This window comes from Euphorbia lathyris, chromosome 7, assembly GCF_963576675.1.
Source record: "Euphorbia lathyris chromosome 7, ddEupLath1.1, whole genome shotgun sequence".
NCBI classification, from domain to species: domain Eukaryota; kingdom Viridiplantae; phylum Streptophyta; class Magnoliopsida; order Malpighiales; family Euphorbiaceae; genus Euphorbia; species Euphorbia lathyris.
Window position 1 is genome coordinate 53,500,859 of NC_088916.1, and position 23,579 is coordinate 53,524,437.

Below are 23,579 nucleotides of genomic sequence, written 5' to 3' on the forward strand. Positions count from 1 at the left end.
GAATCTTTGGGGCATGCTTTATTAACATCGGTAAAGTCTACACACATGCGGTACTTTCCACTGGCTTTCTTTACAAGTACAACATTAGAAAGCCAATCCGGATAGTGAACCTCGCGAATAAATTTTATAGCTAAAAGCTTCTCGATCTCGGCCTTGACAGCTGCCTACTTGTCCTTTGCTTGCACCCGCTTTTTCTGCTTTAGAGGCTCGACAGAAGGGTCGATATTCAACTTGTGGGTTGCTTGCTCGGGCGAAACGCCTGTGATATCTTTGGTGCACCAAGCGAATATGTCCGAATGCTTAGCTAGAACGACCTTTATTTCATCGGCCAGCTGAGTCTGGAGCTTGGTCCCGATCTTCAATGTCTTTCTCTCCCCGACCGGGCAGTCGTCGACTGGCTCAATTGGCGTGGGATTGTACCCCCTCATATCCATCAGGCCGTCCTCAAGATAGAGGGCCGTCCGAGGTTGAGTTGCCTCCCATTGCAGTTTCTTGGCCAAGATGCGGTCTCCATGGATGGTGATTTTACCGATCCTATGTGGTAAGGTCAGGCATAGGTCTGAGATGTCAATCACAGCCTTGAGGCCAGCCAGCAGAGGTCTTCCGATGATGGCGTTATAGGATAAGGGGATGTCCACCACTACCCATTCGGCGGTGTCTTCTATTTGCTCATCGCCTTCAGCGAGGAACATTGGAAGAGAGATGATCCCCTTTACGGGGACTTCTATTTTGGAAAATCCAACCAGGGGAAAGGTTCCTACATGAAGGGCCGTGTGAGTATTTTTCATAGCGCGGAGCGCTTTCCAGGTAAGCAAATTTACCGAGCTTCCCGTGTCCACTAGCACCCGGTGCACCCTAAAGCTGGCGATGTTGATAGTGACCACGAGGGCCTCCGAGTGGCTAGTTCGGAGTGGTGGCTGTAGTGTCAGGGTCTGATCAGCTATTTTTCTCTTCCGGGAGCTCTCCGGATGGGGACAGAGCGCCGGCGCTCCCTCTCTTATGATATGGATTTCCCCGTGGAACTTTGGTCGCTTTGTTTCCTCCGTTCGGACAGCGTCACGTTGCTTCGGGCTTTGCTCTCTCTGCCTAATGGGTCTTGGCGGGGCACCTTATTGTGTTATTCGCTCGATTTCCTTCTGCAGTTGATAACAGTTCTCCGTGGAGTGTCCAGAGGATTTGTGGTATTTGCAGTATTCCTTCTCGATGCGTGTCTTCCCGTTGTCCGACAGCGGAGTCAAGTGTGTGTATCGCCGAGCCTGGTTCTGAGTAACATAGTGCACCTCCTTTCCTCGGGACCGGTCTCCCCTGCGCTCTGAGCTCGTCTGTTCTACTCGTGCAGGAAAAGGTATGGGGGCCTCCCTGCGTGTCCGTCCTCCGTCTTGTGCTTCTCCGGTCAGCCTGCTTTTCTCTTCTTTCCGCGAGTCTCCTCTGGCTTTATCCTTTTCTGATTCTTCGTACCCTGCTGGCCGATCACAGTCATCGTACCGAAAGAAGGTCTGTGCCATGGTCATGAGCTCCTCGAAAGATCGGGGCATCTTCCTGAAGCACTTTTGTTTAAGGGGCTCGCATGATGTGCCTTTTGCGAGGGCGTCGTGGGCCACTTCTAGATTGAGGCCTTTGACCTGAGAGGCCATGTGGTGGAACCTGGAGAGGAAATTGCGTAGTGGCTCGGTTGTCCGCTGTTTGAGCCTATTGAGGTCCGAGCTCATCTTCCTTACCTTTGCTACTGCGGTAAATCTAGAGAGAAAGAGATCTTTTAATAGGTCGAAGGAATCGATGGACTCAGGAGCCAGTCCCCGATACCACTCCTGTGCACTCGCGGAAAGTGTAGTGGGGAAAACTTTGCACGTGATGTCCTCATCTTTAGAGTAGAGGTTGATGGTGCTCATAAAAGAAGCTACGTGATCATTCGGGTCCTCGGTTCCCGAATATTGGGATAATTGCGGGGCTTTCCAGTCACGAGGGAACCTCGTTTCAATGATCCTTTGTACTAGCGGAGTTTTGCTGGAGGTGACGCTCCCCCCCATCACTCCCCCGAGCGCCCTCTTATCCAGAAATCGCTGGATTTTCTGCTCTAGTAGGTCCTCATCGCCGACGGTTGCAGGTCCCCCGGGCGTCGCGCCTCTTGCACCTAATGCAGCGGCGGAGGGCTCGGGTTGTCTCTCGGGGAGCGCCTCCGGGGCCGCTGATCTGCTCGCGACAGTGCCTGTTTGCTGTGGCGTTGTGGCCTCCTTGAGTTATTGCCATATTTTAGCGTTCTCCTCCTGCAGGTTTTGTTGCTGCTCCATGACCTTCATCTGAGCCGCCGTGTGAATGGCCTGGGTCGTCTGAAAACCCCGTATGGCACTGAGGAGTTGTGCAGTGTTGTATGCTCCTTCGTCCTTGGGATCCACCTCCTCCATCAGTGGAGCCAGGTTCCTGGGAGAAATTGGGGTGGCCAGCGCAAGACGCGCTTCGCCGGTCATGGAACTGGTTGCTGCGGCGCTTGGCACTCCGGCTGGTGTGAGCTTAGTTGGTGTCTGCATCTTGCTGAATACTTCAAAAAATCACTCGTAGTCCACGATCACCGCACCAAATAATTAGGGAATGTCCTACAGTGATTCGGGTTGCCTTCGAGGATCCTTACGCTCCTTGGTTCTCGTCCCTGCGCGGGGAGCGGTCCCTGCGAACACTCCGATGATCAAGATAGTTAGATGTTCGAGAGGATGACTAAATCAAAGTTAATCGAAGAGCTTAGAGGATACCCGACTTAGTAGTGATTGAAAAAGAGAGAGAGAGAGACCCTCTACCTTTCCATGGTCAGGGTATTTATAGGGAGCTGGGGTGGCCTCATGGGCCTAGCTTCTTGGGCCCTTGGGCCCTGTCTTGGGCCTTATGATATTCCGAATCACTAGTTAAAATAATATTGATATAATAAATAAGATTTTAATGGGCAAGAATATAAGATCTACTATTGATGAAAAACAAATATAAGATCTTAGTAGACAAGAATACTAATTAATTGTATTATAATAAATAAGAAAATAAAACCAAATAAAAAGATAACATATAAAATTAACAGGAAAAGAATATAATATGGTTAATTTAATTGTGACGTTGAGCTTAAATTATATATATTTTGTAAACGTTAAGCTTAAATTCATATTATTTTGTAAACGTTAAGCCTATATTGGTGCTATTTTGTACGTGAGGCCTAAATTGATTCTATATTCTAAACGTTAAGCCTAAATTTATATTATGTTGTAAACGTTACTCCTATCTTAGTGCTATTTTGAACGTTAAGCCTAAATTGGTATTTCCCCAAAAACCTTAGGCCTATTTTGGTAGGGTATTACTATATACCGCAACTTTTTTTCATCCACCGCACCCTTTGACATTTTTGCCCTTCTCATTATTTTTTTTCAAAAACTCAAATTTTTTTTCTCTCTTTCTCTCCCAAGCCTAAAAACCCGAATTTGATGAAAATGGACCCGAGCATTCCCGAAGACCATGATTTCGAACACGAGGTAATCCTACGATATAAATTTAAATTAATATTTCGTTTTTTAAATTTTGAATTTTTTTTTTAGGATTTGGCCTAAATGGGCGGCGCATGCCGCTCGTCCGCAGGCTACCCGTTTAGGCCTAATGTGGCATATTTTTTGCTTTTTAACGGGGCAGCCGATCCGTTTAGCCTATACGAGGCCCGAACAAGCTCGGAAGTGTAATTTTTAACGTGCAGGCTGCCCGAATAAGCCCTAAATTTATATTTTTTTTAATTTTTACGCGTATTGTTACTACCTATTATTATGCACCCGAATGCCATTTTTGGATAACAAACAGTTACAGTTTTGACTCAGTTTTGTTCAGTCGAGTTACAGGTTGTGTCTGTATCGAGTCTGTATTGATTCTGTAATATTCTGGATTGATCCAGTTAGCTTTATATATGTTACAGGTTGATACTGATTGAATTCTGATTGATTCTGGATAACAAACAGTTACAGTTTTCACTCAGTTTCATTCAGTCGAGTTACAGGTTGTGTCTGTATTATGTCTGTATTGAGTCTGTATTTATTCTATAATGTTCTGGATTGATCCAGTTAGCTTTATATATGTTACAGGTTGATTCTGGTTGAATTTGATTGATTCTGGATAACAAACAGTTACAGGTTTGACTTAGTTTTGTTCAGTCGAGTTACAGGTTGTGTCTGTATTGAGTATGTATTGAGTCTGTAATGTTCTGGATTGATCCAGTTAGCTTTATATATGTTATAGGTTGATTCTGATTGAATTCTGATTGAATTCTGTTTGATTCTGGATAACGAATGGTAATAAACATCGTACTTATAAAATTAAAGTACTAAAATACCAAGTACATAATAAAGATATTATCCAAATGCCAACGTCCATATACTTATAATAAAAAGTACTAAAAACACAACCACAAGTCACTTAGCCGAATGCCAAGCATCCAAAATCTGGTCGTACGACTGTCTCCACTCAACCGCAACATCCTCATCGAGAAGGTTCATCGCGTCCAATGCACCTTCTCCCCAGTTAGCGAAACGGCTAACCCACTGGCAAAAAAAAACCCAAAATGAATAAATATCATTTCATTTAATATAATTTGATAATTGTAAATAAATTGATTAAAACTTAAATTACTTACCACTTCGCTATTCGAGCGAGTATGAATAATCGGTCCGGGTGCAGGCATATCCGGCAATAGCTGAGGGTGTGAATGCAGGTAGTACCACGGTATGTACTGCTCCTCACAGTCTGAAGGACTCCGTGCTAGAGTGAACCGAGACAGTATAAGCATGGCCCCCTTGGGAAACGAGGTCCAAATATCCTCCGCCATGTCTGCGAGCACTTCTACCCGATACTTCAAGCTGGACCAAGGACGTACGGACTTCAACGGCCTCAAGATCGGTCAAGGTATGGTCTGCACATAACCTAGCTGGCGAAGGCATCTCCCCGGCATGTACGGCTTGATCACATCCCTGTAACGTGTCCATCCGACGTATGTCATCCTAGGGGTATGTGTAATGGCATCAGGACCATACGGCATCCACATCACTTACAGACGTATACAACAACATTAACATACAAGTAATACAAGTAAATGATTTTGGTTTATTTAATTAAATTGAAATTGTACCTCATCAGCAGTCAATCTATCAAGCCGGACGCGATATGATCTCAGATGATCCCCCACTCTTCTCCAATGGTATAGATGGCCAAATGCAAGCCATCGGAAGCGCCAGATCCAATGTGACTCCCTCCCGCTAAGGCCTGAAGCACGGGAAGTACTCATAAATCCATGCCTGAAGCAGTATCAGACAACCCGTGATCTGCCCGCAGTCTCCTCTACTACCTAGATGACGGTATAGATATGCTAGTGCAGCTGAGCCCCACGAGAGTCCAATAGCTCCAGCTACCGAGTCTTGTACCTCTAACAGACAGGAAGGTCGAATGCGGTCCCACTCTTGTCCACGAACAATGTGCAACCGAGCATAAGAAACATCCAAGCTGTAGCCTGTGCATCAGGAATCCGATCTCCTTGACAATACTCCAGGACGGAACCCGCTCGTATACCGCCATTAAAGTAGTGACCCTTTTGTAACTCCTCCCGATTCATACCAAACAACTCCATCACACAAGACCGAAGCTCCTCAATACTCGCATCAGCAGTCACCATAGCCCCATCGATGGGGATGCGCAAAATCTGCCACACATCATGCAACATAATGCCTATCTCACCAAACGGCATGTGAAATGATGACGTGTCTGGCTGCCACCGCTCCACAAAAGCTGCAATCAGGGGTGTATCGATGTGGCCATACATGATATTGGGTAAATGGGACAATCTAGATGACTCTATACGCGTCTGGATCTGCTTAGAAGCACCATTGTACCATACACACAGCTTCCCACAATATATTGAGCGTGTCTGACACCTGAGGAGGCCCCTATCCTGCCCGCTCCAGATAGCATGGGCAATATGTCCCAAGAAGCTCGGGATCACAAGACCGTCAGATGGACCCCCAGGAACCGGGGTCTTCACGATCCAGTCATCCTCTCCATCACTCCTCGAGCGCTTGCTGCTACCTGAAATTACAGTAAACTCATTTCAGAATATTCATATATTTTCTAATAATCATGAATAAATCACATAATAATAACTAAATTTAAATTTCTCACCCGAAGACGACCCTGCTGTAGAAGCAAAACGTCCGTCACGACCCCTCGGTATGGTCTTAGCAGGTACTCGCACAGAGGACGAACTCTGAGGAGGCATAGAGTCATCTCCGTCCATCTCCACAGCATCCGCCATCTCCTCAGTCTGTGCCCTCTGGGCATCCCCCATCAATATCTGCTCCGTCCGTTGCCTCCGGGCAGAGGCAGTCACATCACGTGACCTTGTATGTCTCTGTCCAGAACGGGCCTCAGCAATATCAGCCTGTAAAACCAAAAAAAAATTACATATATAAGCAAATAACGCATTTTTTTAATATACTAAATTTCTCGTTTTTTCGGTTTTTTTTAATAATTTGAGCTTGCCAACGGGCGGGCCGAATGAATTTATTTTTAAAAAAAAATAATTTCGGGACCCATTTTGCCTAAACAGAGCGCCGCAACCGTTCGGCCGCTGGGCCGAAACGGTTGCGGCGCTCGGGTCGGTCACAGGGCCGACCTGGGCGCCGCACCCTTTCCACCGTATGGTGGAACGGGCAGCGGGCTCCGTTTGGCCGTAAGGCCAAACGGATGCGCCGCTCATTCCACCTTATGGTGGAACGAACGTGCTGCCCGTTCCACCTTACGGTGGAAAGGGTGCGCCTCTCGTTCCACCATAAGAAAGGTAAAGAAACATAATGTAAGTTCAGTAGGTCAATCAATCTTTTTAGACAAGTTCATGAGACAACTAATCTATTAAGCCATTAAGTTACCTTTTATATTTTGTCTAAAAATGTTTTTGATTCTAAATAAGATACCAAAAATATTTGATAATTTTTTTAAAACAGTTAAGTAATATCTATCTATTAGTAACATCAAACTGCAAATGCAAACAATAAATACAAACAAGTCAACCAAACAAGTTCTAAAACCGAATCTCATGTTGATTAACTATATTTTTGATTAGGATGATGATTAGTTAAACTAAAAACAACTACTCTGTAGTCTTGATGTTAATGGTAGTAATTAACATAGCATTCATATGTATATAAATCCTACGTACAAATTATTGAAAGGAATGAGATTATAGTCCTGGAATACTACTCAATTATGCGGTGATGACGTGGCAATGATTAAAAACTGGAAAAGACAAAGTTCACATACCAGAAAAATGGGGATCTTCCATTTATTAAAAGCAAAAGTGAAAATGCTTCCAATATTTTCAGCACTTTATTGCTTACTTTTTGTTATTTATATATTAAGTTGGATGGGGTTTAGAGGGGTATGGTTAGTAAGAGTTGATAGAAATCCATGTTTGGAACGTAAAAAAAAAAAAATTAGAAGGACAAGGGTTTCGAAGGGTTTTTTTTAAGAAATTTCATCCAATTTTCAACCCCCAATTTGGTGGGTTTGGAATTGTTAGAAATTACCCTCTTTCCTCTTCCTTCCCCCTTCCTTACCTTTGTCTACCATTCCTTTATTTACAATTCTCTACCATTCATCAAATCCTAATTGATCATATTATTAAATCTTTTATATAAATGAATGCGGAAGATAAAATGATTTTTTTTCTTATAATATATGAGGACCGTCTGAATTTGGTTAGGGAAAAATTGATTTGCCTATAAATTTATAAAACGTTCTATTAATTTTTTAAACTTAATTAAAATGGCTTCTTTTGCTAAAACTTAATTAAAATGAAGTTTTAATTATTCAGTATCTATATATTTTACAGATCTCTATATCTGTCTGAATTGTATTTGCTCAAAATCATTCTTTTATTTATATCTTTTTCGGCTTTAGCAAGTATGAAAACGATTTATTTTATACGTGGATCAATAGATCTATATGGTTGCAACAAAAGAAATAACTATAATCCGAATATTCGAAAAGGTATAAATGATGAAGATCAGATTGCTGCAGTTGCTCTTCTACGGATTTTGATTTCCAAGAAGTATATGTTTCATTGTTTTTTGTGTTTTTTTATACCTTTTATGGGTTTTTCATGCTCTTTGTAGTCAATTTCGTCCCTTTGTGGTTTTGTTAGGATTTTATTTCTTGTAGTTTTCTGATTGTGTTTGTACTATTTTCATCGAATGAAGTAAGTATGTTTATAAAAAAAAATGAAAATTTTAATGTTAAATTAAAATATCGGTTATGTTTAAGCAACTTGAAGGAGTTAGTAATTTTTTTTAAACGGCTTTTATATATTAATCCCTTTTTATAATATATAGTTATAAACACATTATAATGTAATTTCACATACATATAAAAAGATATTTTTTTTTTCTAATTAGATTCAAAGTTTGTGGACCTATATGTCCCTGTTTATTGTTTGTTATTGTTAATAAATGGTAGATGTTAGTTGATTTTTTTTTTTTATTAAAAACAGTTATTTCAAAATTTTACCAAATATTTTTGTGATAATTAAAACCTTAATATATGCATTTATTTTTTAATTTAAACTACAAAGTATTTTCCTTGAAATAATTATATTCATGAATTAACCACACTTAAAACTCCCCACTCATTAATTAAAATTGACTTGAATGATTGAAGATCAAATCGTTTAAATTAGATCTTGAATTCAAGTTTTATTATAGGATTAAGGTGCAAAAATACCCCTAACGTTTTGGGTCAGGAGCAATTGTACCCCTAACGTCTAAAATGGTACAATTTTGCCTCTAACGTTGGAAGTTAAAGAGCAATTTTACTCATAACATTAATAAATTGGGTCAATTTCAGACACTATTATAAAACACAGATATTTTTGTTCCTTATTCAGCACCAATTGCATAACAATTCGTTCTGAAAAAAGGATTTCATGTTTTTTATAATTTAATAATAGAATTTGAGATTAATATTTATAAATTTGGTGAATTTTTTGAATTTATTTTGTCTAATTCGTACAAAAAGACAGTACATTTTTTTTATTTTTTTTTCACATCTCAACGTATGTTTATGATTTGTTACTGATAAAATGACACACGTATGAATTGTAGATGACAAGATTCATGACCGAGAAGACAGTTTGATGAATTATTTCTCAAATTGATCTAATTTATTAACGTTAGGAGTAAAATTGATCTTGGCTTCCAACGTTAGGGGTAAAATTGCCCAATTTTAGACATTAGAGGTAAAATTGCTCATGACACAAAACGTTAGAGGTATTTTTACACCTTAACCCATTATTATACGTAGAAAAACTTTAATTTAAAGATAATTCACCAAAATGAGTGGACAAACTAAATAAACTCGTCGCCGATTTAATATGCACATTTTATAATTGATAAACAACTTAATATATTAATTACAAATAAAAATAATAATAAAAAATATCAAGAGCTTAAAATGTTTTTCTTGAAAAAGATATGGCGTCCCACTAACTATAGTCAAGAAACCATGATATTGAATTCCAAAAGTGCCCTTGGGTTTGAACTCCTCTAACGAAATAAACATATGTGTACAGTATACGCGATACCATATATGAAAAATGGAGCCAAAAAGTTCATACTCAAATTAAAGGTTCCTAAAGTTTCCCGGCAACTGCAGCCCAGCGACCCAATGTTTCCGGCGGAATTTGAACCCCGCGTTACCCGACGGTCCGCCTTCGCTGAAGCTGACAAAGTGATAGTTGCTGTTAAAGCAGAGAAAGTGATCTCCAAAACTGCGCTTGCTTGGGCTCTGACTCACGTTGTCCATACCGGAGATTGTATAACATTGCTTGCCATATTTTCTAACTCCAAAACAGGTCATTCCTCGATTCTAATTGGCGATTATGTCCGATTTGTATGCGTTTCTTTCTTTTTCGGAATTTTCAACTGACGCATACAACGTGTTTTTTAGTTAAGAGATTCTGGAGCTTTCCGAGATTGACCGGCGATTGCGGGAGCAGTCACCGGGAAAATTTGCCGGATCGCATTTGCCAAATCTCGGAATCTTGTTCTCAGATGGTGCTTCAGTTTCATAACCAAGTTGAGGTGAGCTCGTAATTTTACTCATTTGCCCTCGTAAATGTCTTTGTTCTACAGTTCTATTTGATTATCAGCGGACTATTTAGTCTTTTGGAGTATATATAGTGTATCCTTAGTAAGTGATATATAGAACACTCGCTCTGGGTGTTATTATATTGACTTATTAAGAAGTTTCGTGGATCTAAACTACTTGATGGATTTCTTTGTTTTTAGTTGTAGAGTGGGGGATAAAAATAGAGTTTAGGATTTGATTGGGTAAAAGAACATTGTAAGATCGGGCTGTTATGATTATATTGTATGTTACTGGTCACGACCTAAAAAAAGGCTTTAATTAAAAAAAGCTGCTGCCAGATACAAACAAGTTAAGTCAATGTTGGTGGGGGTAAGGCATGTGCTCTGGAAATTGCTTGATTAAAGATCAACTAGGGGCCCGGCCGGGCGGGAATCTTCAGATGCATTAGGGCTCTTAGAGCATTATTACTTGGGTATTAAATATATTTTTCTCATCCCTTGGTTAATGTTGACAACTAAGCATACTATTACTCTTCATAAATAGTCCATGTGAGAATTAAAAATAAATTATTGAAAGTTGGCATACAATGTGGGGTTCGGACTCATGTTGTTTAGTTTCGTGTTTGGGCTGATAAGGCTCTATGGAAGCAAAAATTAATTAGACGCAATAATACTGGTGTGATTGCTACAGAAAAATTTATTACAAAGCGATTGAGCAATTCTACTGGTTGCTACAGCAATTTTTTTTCATACCCATTAGTGTTTCAAAATGGTTGAAATGCAAGAAAAAATAACAATAAACTCTCAACAGGTAAAGGAAGGGCATTTCGGGATGGTGGTCCTCTGTTGTTACTTTTATGCGCATTTGAGTTGAGTTTTATGTGGTTGTCCTATGATTTGTAATACTCCTTTGGTTCCACATAAATAGTACATTTCTAGTTTTAGTTCTCCATTATTGAGTATAAGTAAGTTTCCAGTTCCAAAATGTTCCGGTATTGCATATACATATTAGTAACAAAGTAGAGAATTATTAATTCTACTTGAAATTAAAATTAACCAATAGTCATTTATTAAGATAGGAGATATTTTCCTAATTAATTAAGATTAGGGAAATCCTTGGAAAACAAGGAATTGTGTTGTATTTAAGAAAAAGATTTTCTAGTTGTTAAAGGAGTATTTTGTCTTATATATAGGCTTATATTTTACCCTGTTGTGATCAAGTTTCTCATTGAGAAATATTCCATGTGAAATTTATCATTGAATGTAAGTAAGGGGAATAGGTTATTTATGTGAAAGATTTTGTGTTTTAATCAAGTAACATCATTTTTTTAACAGCATGAAAAATAACAGTGTACTATGAATGAACTATTTTATTCATAACTTTTTGGTTAATGATTGTCCATTGATTGTAGGTGGGAGTGAGGATTAAGGTTGTGTCAGGTACATCTGGCAATGTTGTTGCAGCAGAAGCAAAGCGCAATGGCGCCAACTGGGTGATACTGGACAAGTAATTATACATTAAAAAAAGTATTATTTCTTATTTCATAGCTATCAATAGTATTTCCTATGACAATCTATCATTTATGCCTTTCCGATGTTAGTTTTTATTAACAGTCACTCCCTATAATAGGAGCATTACTTAATTATTAAAGGTTCAGCAAAATGCTGCTGGGCTAAGTGGAGAGAGTGATATATATAAGATGTTCTTCTTAACAGGAATTGCACAAAGACATCCAATATCTAAAGCCTACCTTCTTATCTCTAGAGTTCAGGTCCTCTAGGTTGTGCTACTGAAACAGATAGCAGAAGTTCCCCTAATCCGGGCCTCTTACTCTTCCTACTGAGGACTACTAGGAATTTTGTATAAAGTAGTAAACCATGCTAGACTTGGAAGTTAACATCGTTTACAATAGCCTAAGTAACCTTGAACTAAATCAAGGATGCATTCGCATCTAACAGAAACTGATATTTTTTATTGTCTCCTTCATCAGATTGTATCTAATACTTATAATGTTTTGTAATTGGTATTATTCATGTAATGGATAACCTCATTTGGCTGCCTTCTGGTTTTTCTTTGAGTTTCAATGATAGTTCTGCTGAATTGCTCTAATTTTCTTGACTAGCTGTGTAGTAACTTCCTCTTGTCTTATATGCAACATAAGTGCTGAATCTTCAAATTAGTGGTCATTAAACTCTTGCATCTAGGTTTGATTGTTAGTTCATGCTACCTACTCGTACAGGATCTAAAAAATCCATCTTTCTTTTTTTCCTAACATGATGAAAAAGGTTTCTAATGTCAGCATTTGATGCTCCATAAATTATTGCACTGGAACAGAAAATTAAAGCAAGAGTTGAGGAATTGCATGGAGGAACTTCGCTGCAACGTTGTGGTGATGAAAGGCTCTCAAGCAAAAGTTGTGAGGCTTAATTTAGCACGCTCAGATGAAGTCCAAACTCCATTTTATTCTGCTGCCTCTTCCCCATACAACAATAGTGAAGGACACAGGATGAAGCATTCTACTCCTATGAGTAGTCCTGAGGAGTCAAGTTCCTACTCAAGAACTAGGGAAGGCTCGTTATCAAGTTATGGCTCAACAACTCCCCTTTTTCTCGTTTATGAAGAAAATCCACTTTTTGAAGGACTAAATAAAGGAAAATACTCACCCTTTCAAGATCAAAATCACTCTGATGACCCACTGTCACCAATTTATCCAGATGAGAGGGTCATCACTTTGTCAGCAAATCCAACATCACCTATAGCTAGTAACGACAAGAGTGTATTTTGGATTCCACAAAACCACATATTTGATAAAAAGAGCCCAACAAGCCAGAACACAAACTACGGAAATACCCACAGCAATAGATCCCCAACTTCCAAATCTCTACGTGATAAATTCGTGCAATATGACCAAGATGTTAAAGTTGGTAGAAATGGGTTCAGCCAGAGCCATCAGAATCACTACAATGCAAGCTCAAGTATTAGAAATGCAATTCCTTTAGGTAGAACATCCTCAATGCCTCCTCCTCTATGCTCATTATGTCAACACAAGGCACCCCTTTTTGGGAAACCCCCAAGACAATTCTCTTACAAGGAGCTGGAGGAAGCTACAGAAGGATTCTCAGACATGAATTTCTTAGCACAAGGAGGCTTTGGCCATGTTTACAGAGGGGTATTAAAGGACGGCCAGGTGGTTGCAGTGAAGCTGTTGAAGTCTGGTGGATCTGAAGCAGATGCTGATTTCTGCAGGGAAGTGAGGGTATTGAGCTGCGCCCAACACAGGAATGTGGTGTTGTTGATTGGTTTTTGCTTTGATGGCAAGAAGAGAATATTGGTGTATGAGTACATATGCAATGAGTCCTTGGACTTCCATCTGCACGGTAGTCCCTATTTCTCGCGTCTTTTTTTCATTTTTAGTATAAAGATCCATGTACAAGTACTTTTGAGATGGTTTGTAATGTTCTGTGTTAGCATTGAATAATTCTGACTCCTTTAACTTGGACGGTCTTTTTTTTTTTCTTTTTACTTTGATTAACAGGATACAGAAAGGTACCCCTAGACTGGCAATCGCGGCTGAAAATAGCAATAGGGACAGCAAGAGGCTTAAGATATCTTCATGAAGATTGTAGAGTGGGATGTATAGTACACAGAGACATGAGGCCCAATAACATCCTTCTAACACATGATTTCGAACCTCTGGTAGAACATTTAAACTCAAAATCTTTATTTTTCAAGAAGCCTGAGATTTTACCCCATTTTGGTTAGTAGAATTTTTAATCCATCCAGAAATGTGCTACCGTGTACTCTTTCAAATACTTTGAACTTCATGGTGCAGCTTTAGGTGCTGAACTATAAAAAAATCCTAAAAACAATACATTTTAAATAGAATACCTGTTGCACAGCTACTTTTGAATGCCAAATGCCTTGTATATTCTGTTCTGTATTCTATGACAGACTAAATTTAAAACACAAAATACTATTCAATAAAATGTCAGCCTCATTATCATGAAAATGCACTCTCACTGATAACACTGATGGAATTTTTTCCCATGGTTTGTTGATCCATTATTTTAGGTTGCTGATTTTGGGCTTGCTAGGTGGCACTCTGAATGGAATGTCAGTGCAGAAGAGCAACTGATAGGAACTTTAGGGTACTAATGTGTCCTGCATTTCTTTTATAAACCTACTGCTAAGTTTCCCAAATTGATTTTTCCCTGCAATTAAGAATTATTGATATGTTGAACTGGCGATTAATTTTCTTAAATTGTCTAAATCCAGATACCTTGCCCCAGAATATGTGGATGCTGGAAAAGTCACAGAGAAAGTTGATGTTTATGCATATGGAGTGGTTTTGTTAGAATTATTGGCAGGAAAACGAATCAGCGAACTAGGACTTTATAAGATACAGCATTTCTTATCTGACTGGTTTCATCCTCTAGCTGCACCATCACCAGGCCATGTCCTGGCAAACATATGCCAACTACTAGATCCATGCTTGGAAGTGGACGTCCATGAATATGCATCTCAACTAAAGGCAATGGGCCAAGCTGCTGCTTTGTGCCTCCATCCAGATCCAGAAACCAGACCTGCTATGTCAAAGGTCAGCGCACAAAATTCTAATAGGATCTCATCTCTCTACTACATTCTTGTTTCCTTAATCACCAATTAATGAATCAATTATACATTTCATATATGTAAACTGGCAGGTACTTAGAATACTTGAAGGAGGAGATATGGCAGTTCCTTTGAGCTTGGACTTGAATTCAATTGGCAATAGAAGTGGTCATTTACGGGGCCTCAGCCTATACCAAGAGGAGAAAATAACAAAGAGCCACTCTCGTAAGCTCTCACACTGATATTTAATTATGCAATAACTAGGCTATATATATACTCAATATGTATAGGTGAGGGGTCTTGTGTTGTGTGTTTTGTATAGTGGTGTAGTGCTTATTTCGTTTCATAGAATAATTGCATCTCAGTTGCAGCTATGTTAGCTGTTCACATGGTTGATTTTCTTCCTCCTAGCTTGATTCAATTTTTTACTTCTTGTACCATCTGCAGTTCTTATAGGTTAAAATGACCATTGATTCTTTGATGTCACAAATAAAGAAAGTGTAAACCAATAAAACAAGTGTTATTGTATTCGTCTCATTTCTACGCTGCAACTATCTTTTATGTTTAGTGATCGTTTTGGTTCTTTTTGCAATTCTTTTCTTATTTTTTCACTTCAAATGATAGAATAGAAGTGTTTGGTTATGATTGAAAAACATAGTTACATAGTTATATATTTAGTACTATTGGTTGAATTTTCTTTGTCTAGCTATTGGGTTAAACAACCACACTCCAAAGGGGAATAGTTTAGCTCTATTTCTTAAATTTAACTATCTATCTATATATAAAGCTTAAAATATAAAATATTTGTTAACATGTGGCAAAGAGAAATGTTAAAGTTTGGCTTATGATGTGAATTAAAGAGTAATTAAATATTAGGGATTTAATAACAGGATAACTAAAATTGTGTCAAATAATATAACAAAATTAAATCAAAAGCAATGATTAATGATTTTAATTATAATAAATACAATCATAAGAGGGAAGCAATATTAAAATAAAATTTCTGAGATGATAGTTGACATCAAAATTACATAAATACAATAGTATAAAGTACATTACAAATAAATCCGTGCTTAGGATAGCTCGGATTTATATATATAAAAAAAAAGTTTATAAAATGACTTGTTACACACAATATCCACCTTCTCAATTGCAATGAAATTACATATAGCAGGAGGAGAAAATTTGAAGTTGGTAAACCTTCCATCTGAAGAATCAAAAGTATATGTAGTAATATTAGTAACAAATCCAATAAATATCTTCCCACCACGTCACCATTCTCTATAATGATAAAGTTAATGACACGTGGCATTACCAGATTTATGAAGACCCAGAGTTGACGGGTTTAGGACACCCTACTGGTCATCTGATGTAGTAGCCTCCCCATCAGAGGTTGGCTGTTGTGGCACCATAGCCATCTGATTACCATCAGGAGCCGATTCTATTACGCTCCACACTTTAACAGACTTATCCAAGCTCCCACTATAAACCACCCATCGTATACCTCCAAGTTTTGCTTGTTCCTCATCTGACTCCACAGCTAAGCATTTGACGGGCCCAGTATGCCCAGTCAGCACAGAAAGACACGTGTGTATAGTTCCATCCCTTCTCCAAACGCAGATTGTTTTATCCGCTGATCCGCTGAACACCAAATTCCCTGCAGCCGCAAGGCACAGAACCGCTAATTTATGACCCTTGAGTGTTCCACCGTGAGCTAACTGCTTTTCACGTTCCCAAAAATTCACCACTCCGTCACTGGAACCACAGTACAGCATCGAACCGGAGGTGTTCACTGATAACGCCGTAACTGCACATTCTTGTTTCAGCAACGTCTGAACCATTGTATGCTTAGTAGTTTTCCCTTGAACTTCCCTTTTCCACACTTTCACCGTTCCGTCAGCTGATCCCGTAAACACCGCCGCCTCAGTGGTGGCCACGACGGAGTTCACCGCGTCGTCGTGAGCGCTAACAGATTCGAGACATTTCGAGTCGGAGATTCTCCAGACTTTAAATGTCCGGTCCCAGGAAGCAGAATACAGAAGAGTATGATCTTCGTTGAAGCTCAAGCATGAAACGGCGTCGGAATGTTTGATCCAGAGAGCAGTACGGTGGTTCCGAACTTGCACATAGTTGCTCGGTTTAATAGAGCTTTTGAAGATATCCTTCAATGTAGGTAAAGTACCAGAACGTTTATGAATACTTAAATTCTTAGGATTAACTTTCCAAACTCGAATTTTTCCGTCTTGATGACCGGTGAAAATCTTCTCACCGGAGATTATAATCGCCTTGACTAAACCACTGCTGGATTTAAATCCAGAAAACTCTTTCAGATTCTTCCAAACACGAATGTTCTTGCTATCAGATCCAGTGTAAAGAAGATCCTTAGTTGCAGCCAAAGAATAAATATGACCTTCTTCCCGGACAAGAGATCCGATGAGTCCATTCTGATGCTGATTATCCTCAAACGGAGTCCAAGAAGACTTGTTAGATCCATTAGTGGTATTATTCCAGGGCGACATAGTCATCGGAGAACCTTCACAGCTCAACCTATTAGGATCAAACAAGCCAGGAGTAACGGTGGAAACGCTACTGTTCCGGGTGGGAAAGTCTTCGATATTTTCATGGACAGTAGTAGACATATTGGGATCGGAATGCATGGCGTTACCAAATTTAGATCGGGGAATACTGTTACCGGTGTCTACAAATTTAGTGCAATCTCCTGCAGCTCCATCCCTCATTCTCAAACTGGAATAGTTGTTAAAAGAGAAAGAGGAATGGCGGGGGGGAAGGGAATATGAAATGCAAAACGGAGAGAGAGATAATAGAGATGGAAAATGAAGGATATGCAGTGCAGAAAATAAAGGCGGGAGAAGAGAAAGGAATGATTACAAATAAATAGGAAGAGAAGGAATTGAAAATGTGACAGGTGTCCGGTTAAGACGTCAGCATGTCGTGTACAAGAGGAGAATCCGGGGTTGGATACTAATTATATGAAGGGTGGTGGTTTTATTAGTTTGTTTCGGTTTGTTTTAATTCCATGGCTGTTAGGATTTTACCTGCATTTCCCTCTAGGTCTTCATTTGCTGTTTGAGCTTTACTATTTTTGCTCTTTTTCTTTTTGGCATTTTAATAATTCTGTTTTATTGGTTTCAAAACAAAAAAAAATCTGTTTTATTAGTATGGTCGTGGTAAATAATGTACCGCAGATTATTTCGGTTTTGATAAATTAAGTTTTTAATTCTTTATTTCAATAAATAAGAATAAATATAATTCATTTTAGCAGAAATATATTTCATTCATAAAAGAAAGGTTAATTTTTTTTTTAAGAAAAATACTTATATACGTTTTTATAGATCGGCATCTGTGATTTTTTTACCTAAAAAATAACCATATAGTTTGTGTCATTAACAAAATAAGAATATTGCATTGACATCTTAAAAATTTAAGGGTATTTTTGGTAAAAAAATTCATCTTTTGACTTTAGTCAAAATTCATATCTAAACATAAGATTTTTTTGGTTTTCTAACGTTTTTTTTACAAAAATACTCGTGTCATGTTAGCAATATAATAGTGTTATGTTAAAATCCTTAATTTTACTAACTGCATAAACTACATAATTATTTTTAGGCAAAAAAAAATCATAAATACCAACCTGTGAAAACATAAAACTACGTGATTTTTTTTTTAAATTAACCCTATAAAAATAGTACACATCGAAATAAGTAATTAAAAAACTTACAATCTGAAAGTACATCCGAAAAATTTGAATCCGCATCTTCAATATCATAAATTATGATAGAGCAAAACTAGACAGTGTTTGAACCTGTTTTTAACACAATGACGAGTCATAGCATCCGAAATGTTATACAAGGAGTGATATGGAAATATATAAATAGTAAAGGAGTCAATAGCATCCTAACGAGCCACATGTCACTATGATGGGATATGAGGTGGATGTGGCCGTATCCCCCAACTCATGGGATACACTAAGACGGATGAGCTAAGGTTCGCTGTTACGCCTCATATATTAGTTATGATGAAGAATACAAGGGTGTAACTGAATAAAATGGATAATAAAGGCACACATGTTCATCTTCACCCCTATGAATGTTACAGGTTACAAAAACCTGTATAAGTACCCCAACTTTCTGGGATCAAGGGTACACTTACTAGCTTTAGAGAACTTTTGATATTATTACTCTTATTGCATTCTCAAATAACATACGGACTTTGGCATTGGAGTGTTCCCCGCCAATTCCAACGGCACCTCATATGGAAGGAATTCCTACCAAATGAGATTTAACAAGTTATCAACTGGTGCGGTGAGTTTGAAACTCTCAGATATTTAGAGTTTTCCACGAGCAAATATGACCATAGATGGATTACCACCCACTACTGGGGTCACTTACAGTAACACCACCACTGGAGTTACTCCGGGCACGGGTACCTTAAATAGACCGATTTCACCTTTTTGCGTTAATGATCCCATCATACAAATACAAGATGTACATGATTCGACTCTGCAATCATTATTGCATGATGTCAGAATAGCCGTAGCAACTCACTTGGGCCAAGAATCTAACGATCGTGTGATGCAGATGTTGAGAAACGTATCGAAAGCATCAACATTAGAGCACGATCAACATCCAAGTAATCCCCCAAGAGGAAATGTACTCAATAGATCTGGAAGTACCAACCTAAGGGAATGAAAAATCGTACCACCATTACACCTACACTTTTATAAGATGGTTCAATTCTGGGGTCATCTACGTATCATAGCTCCTTCATGCCCTTGGGCATTAAATCCTCCCGCAACTCATAACGTAAATCCGACGGTTATCACTCATGAAGGAAGGAATCCCCGACGAGTCCTCTTTGGGGAACCAGATAGATCTGAAGTGCCAAGAGAGCAATGGCAATTTGATCCAGTTTCTAGACAAAGAATATCCCAGTATAGGGATCGCCCAAATCCTTATGTGATGATCCTATAAGTGGCAGAACCGAATATTTCACCCTCCACATCGGAGGGAAAGAGGCATAGAAGATGAAATACGCCATCGAGTATTGGAAACCTTGGAGCAACAAGAATATTCAACTACCAGGCAAGGATCCACTAACAGGGATTCGCTATTTACTGCACGGATCCTTAGTTATGAGAAGGACAGAAGGTTCAAAGCTCCCACATTACCACAATACAAGGGTGAAGGTAATCCGGAAGCCTATGCACGACAATACAAGGAGCGAATGGAGTTTCTCAAGTTGCAACTTTAGGAGATGTTCGATATGCCAACAATATGTTCATTAGTTCATCCGCCCAACTTTTCTTTTTATCGCCCAATCTCTACTTTATTCATTTTACGATGGTTCGGTTGGTAACTTCCATCATTCCGTTTGATTGAGGGTAGCATACAAATGCGAACCTATTTTTCATGCCCCAACCCTCACAAAAGTTTTTGAATTCGACACAATTGAATTGGGTTCCGTTGTCAGTGATGATGGTGTGGGGTATCCCTAATCGTGATATAATGCATTCCATCACGAAGTCAGTGATTCTATCCGTCGTTATGGTGGATACTGCTTCCGCCTCAACCCATTTCGTGAAGTGATCCACTGCTAGAATTACAAATTTCCTTTGTTTCGTTGTAGTTGGGAAGAGTCCCACAATATCAATCTCCCATGTGGCGAACAACCATCCCTCCAAGATAGGTCTTTAAAGAGATTTAGGCTTATGACTGTTGTTTGCATAGATTTGACAGTTATTGCATACTTCGACTATCTTTCACGCATCCTGCTCTGCATTTGGCCAGAAATATCCCATCAATCGCGTCTTTCTAAAGATAGTGGCAGACGCCTCATGTGCTCCACAGACTCCATCATATAATTCTTGCAACATGTATTGACCTTCCTCATTGGAGATACATTTTAACCATGGCTGACTGGAGGATTTTCTGTATAAAAGGCCATTTATAATTGCGTATTGGGCAACAATTTTCACTAAACTTCGAGCATCTTTTTTATTCACGGGTAAATTATCGGCCTTTAGATATTGGAGGATAGGGGTATGCCAATCCTGATCATCCGTCTCCATGAGTGCCACAACTTATTTGGTGCAGGCTGGTTTAGATTTTATCTCAAAAGGGCACGTGAGTGTTTTCAAATACATTCTCATTACATATTCCACTTAATTGCGATAATGAAGCAACTATATATATATATATATATATATATATATATATATATATATATATATATATATATATATATATATATTACTACAAACCAATCTTTGAAAAGAAAAATAAGCATGTCGATATCGATAGCCATATCAGGGAATATATAACGTCATGTTTGATCTGTACTCCTTTTGTTTCCATATATTATCAATTGGCTGATTTGTTCATGGTTGTTAAAACCGGACCGGTCAAAGAACCGAAAAAGACAAAGAGTTAAGGGTTTAAGGTTTAACCGGGGTCCAACCGAGGTTTAACCGGTATTCAAAAATCATATGAAAATTATAATTCTATTCGTATTTAATTTTATAACATAGTATAATATTAACTGTATTCATAAAAGTTATACTAATAATATTTATTTAATATCATAACAAATAAATATAAAAATCAAAAAATGTACTTTTAAAATTAATAGTATTTATTTTTATTAATAACTAACATGTAAATATGCTAATAGGATATGTATTTTATAATTCAACTTCAATCTTAATTTATTAGATTTTTAAAATTTATCTGTATATATTTAAAATTTAATACTAATTAAACTTCTTCAAAAAAATATTAATTAAACTTTGTTAATATTGAAAAAATAAAATAGTTTTTTAATGATATTTATCTAAATAGAAAAATAATACTAAATCATATTTTAATTATTTAACTTGTAACATTATTATTTATTCTTAAATAGTTAATTATAAACATAAGTTAAATGATAGTGTAGTGGTAAGCATTAAAGTTTACATGCTAAAGGTTAAAGGTTCAAATCCTACCTTTGTAAAAATTTATATTTTTTTTAAAGTAAACATGTCTAAAATCAAACCAGATCAAACTGTATAACCGGCACTGGGTCAATCGGTTTGTGGTTGAACCAGCCGGTTTGAACGGTTTTAAACGGTTCTCAAAGATTTAATAACCGGACTACCTCCAACCCGGAACTGTGACCGGTTCCGGTCGAACCGGCCGGCCGGTCCGGGTTTGATAACCTTGGATTTGTTCACTAACACTCACGCCACAAATCAAATGTTTAAACTGTTTTATCAAAGATGCACATATATACAAATTTGAGGGGAGGATGTTAAGTGTGTAGATATGTTCAACACTCACGCCACAAATCAAATGTTTAAACTGTTTTATCAAAGATGCACATATATACAAATTTGAGGGGAGGATGTTAAGTGTGTAGATATGTTCATATGTTAGATCGGATTGGGTCTAATTGGGTTTTCTAACGAGCTCGTACTGTATCTATATCGAATTCGAACTGAGTTGGGTTGGGCTAGGCTAGAAAAATATATTCCCAAGCCCGGTCCAACCCAACCCACCTAATATACTTATATTAAAAAGCAAATTAAAAGTTACTAATACCTCTATTTATATTACAACAGAAGGAAATCAATTAATTTTTTTATAAATACAAAGTGAAATGGTAAATATAGTTAAATAGTACAATATTTTTTTTATATGGAGGGTCCGCCGAGTTGGAATTGGGTTTTGTGTCAAATCTTTATACCAACCCATTTTATCTTTAGGTTTTTGTGAGCTTAGATTAGACTGGGTTAAGTGTTAAATATGTATGTACAAATTCAACCATAAAAAACAGATTTATATGGATTGGACGAACCAACAGATTCATGAACATGTCTAATATCAAATGAAAAAAAAAAGGTAAATTTCAAAAAAAAACCCTGTGGTTTCACTTTTTTGCCAAAAAAGGATTATGGTTTTTTTCGTTTCAAATACAGGACTGTGGTTTATTCCGTTACACTATTTACGGATTTGGTGAAGATGCCGTTAATTTGCTGACGTGGCTGAAGGGCAATTATGGGTTTTTAAAAAAATTAGGGTAAATTTAAAAAAAAAAACCTGTGGTTTCACTTTTTTGCAGAAAAGGACTATGGTTTTTTTTCTTTTCAAATACAGGACTGTGATTTATTCTTTACACTATTTACGGATTTGGTGAAGATGTCGTTTATTTGCTAACGTGGCTGAAGAGTAAATATGGATTTTTAAAAAAATTGATCAATAAATTTTTTATAACTATTTTGGGTCTACAATATTTACCGATGAATTTTTTATAACTATTTTGTGGCTACAATATTGACTATAAAATCTCACATGAGCGCAATCTCACATGGTTGTTCAATGCCTTTTATAGTCAATTTTTTTAAAAAACTCATATTTGCCCTTCAGCCACGTCTGCAAATAAACGACATCTTCACCAAATCCGTAAATAGTGTAATGGAATAAATCACAGTCCTGTATTTGAAAAGAAAAAAACCACAATCCTTTTTCTGCAAAAAAGTGAAACCACAGGGTTTTTTTAAAAAAAATTTATCCCAATTTTTTTAAAAACCCATAATTGCCCTTCAGCCACGTCAGCAAATTAACGGCATCTTCACCAAATCCGTAAATAGTGTAACGGAATAAACCACAGTCCTGTATTTGAAACGAAAAAACCACAGTCCTTTTTTGGCAAAAAAGTGAAACCACATGGGTTTTTTTTTGAAATTTACCCAAAAAAAATGAAATGAGTTTAAACAGGTGACATGAGGTAGTTTCCTTTGACGGATTCTAAGAAAAAGTTGAGATGGT

At 37.9% G+C, this 23,579-nt stretch overlaps 2 protein-coding genes across 2 annotated transcripts; one reads left to right on the plus strand and one right to left on the minus strand.

Moving 5' to 3' along the window:
• Window positions 1–9,578: 9,578 nt before the first annotated feature.
• Window positions 9,579–15,304, plus strand: LOC136234738 (inactive protein kinase SELMODRAFT_444075-like). Its single transcript, XM_066024213.1, has 8 exons — window positions 9,579–9,907; window positions 10,003–10,136; window positions 11,555–11,649; window positions 12,478–13,520; window positions 13,679–13,839; window positions 14,215–14,291; window positions 14,419–14,740; window positions 14,847–15,304. The coding sequence occupies exons 1-8, from the start codon at window positions 9,616–9,618 to the stop codon at window positions 14,994–14,996; spliced, it is 2,274 nt and encodes a 757-aa protein (XP_065880285.1). The 5' UTR covers window positions 9,579–9,615; the 3' UTR covers window positions 14,997–15,304.
• A 439-nt stretch (window positions 15,305–15,743) lies between these two features.
• On the minus strand, window positions 15,744–17,596 carry LOC136200835 (protein JINGUBANG). The gene is made up of 2 exons (XM_065991311.1): window positions 16,070–17,596; window positions 15,744–15,961 (listed from the first exon to the last, which is right to left on the minus strand). Exon 1 carries the CDS (start codon window positions 17,490–17,492, stop codon window positions 16,110–16,112), a length of 1,383 nt encoding a protein of 460 aa, XP_065847383.1. The 5' UTR covers window positions 17,493–17,596; the 3' UTR covers window positions 15,744–15,961; window positions 16,070–16,109.
• Between the last annotated feature and the right edge of the window lie 5,983 nt (window positions 17,597–23,579).

Excerpts from the sequence above, each read along its gene's own strand:
- LOC136234738 (XM_066024213.1), top strand. The coding sequence starts at position 9,616 with ATGTGTACAGTATACGCGATACCATATATGAAAAATGGAGCCAAAAAG. Across the intron at positions 11,650-12,477 it reads AACTGGGTGATACTGGACAA|AAAATTAAAGCAAGAGTTGA; the intron begins GTAATTATACAT and ends GCACTGGAACAG. Across the intron at positions 13,840-14,214 it reads CACATGATTTCGAACCTCTG|GTTGCTGATTTTGGGCTTGC; the intron begins GTAGAACATTTA and ends CCATTATTTTAG.
- LOC136200835 (XM_065991311.1), bottom strand. The coding sequence starts at position 17,492 with ATGAGGGATGGAGCTGCAGGAGATTGCACTAAATTTGTAGACACCGGT.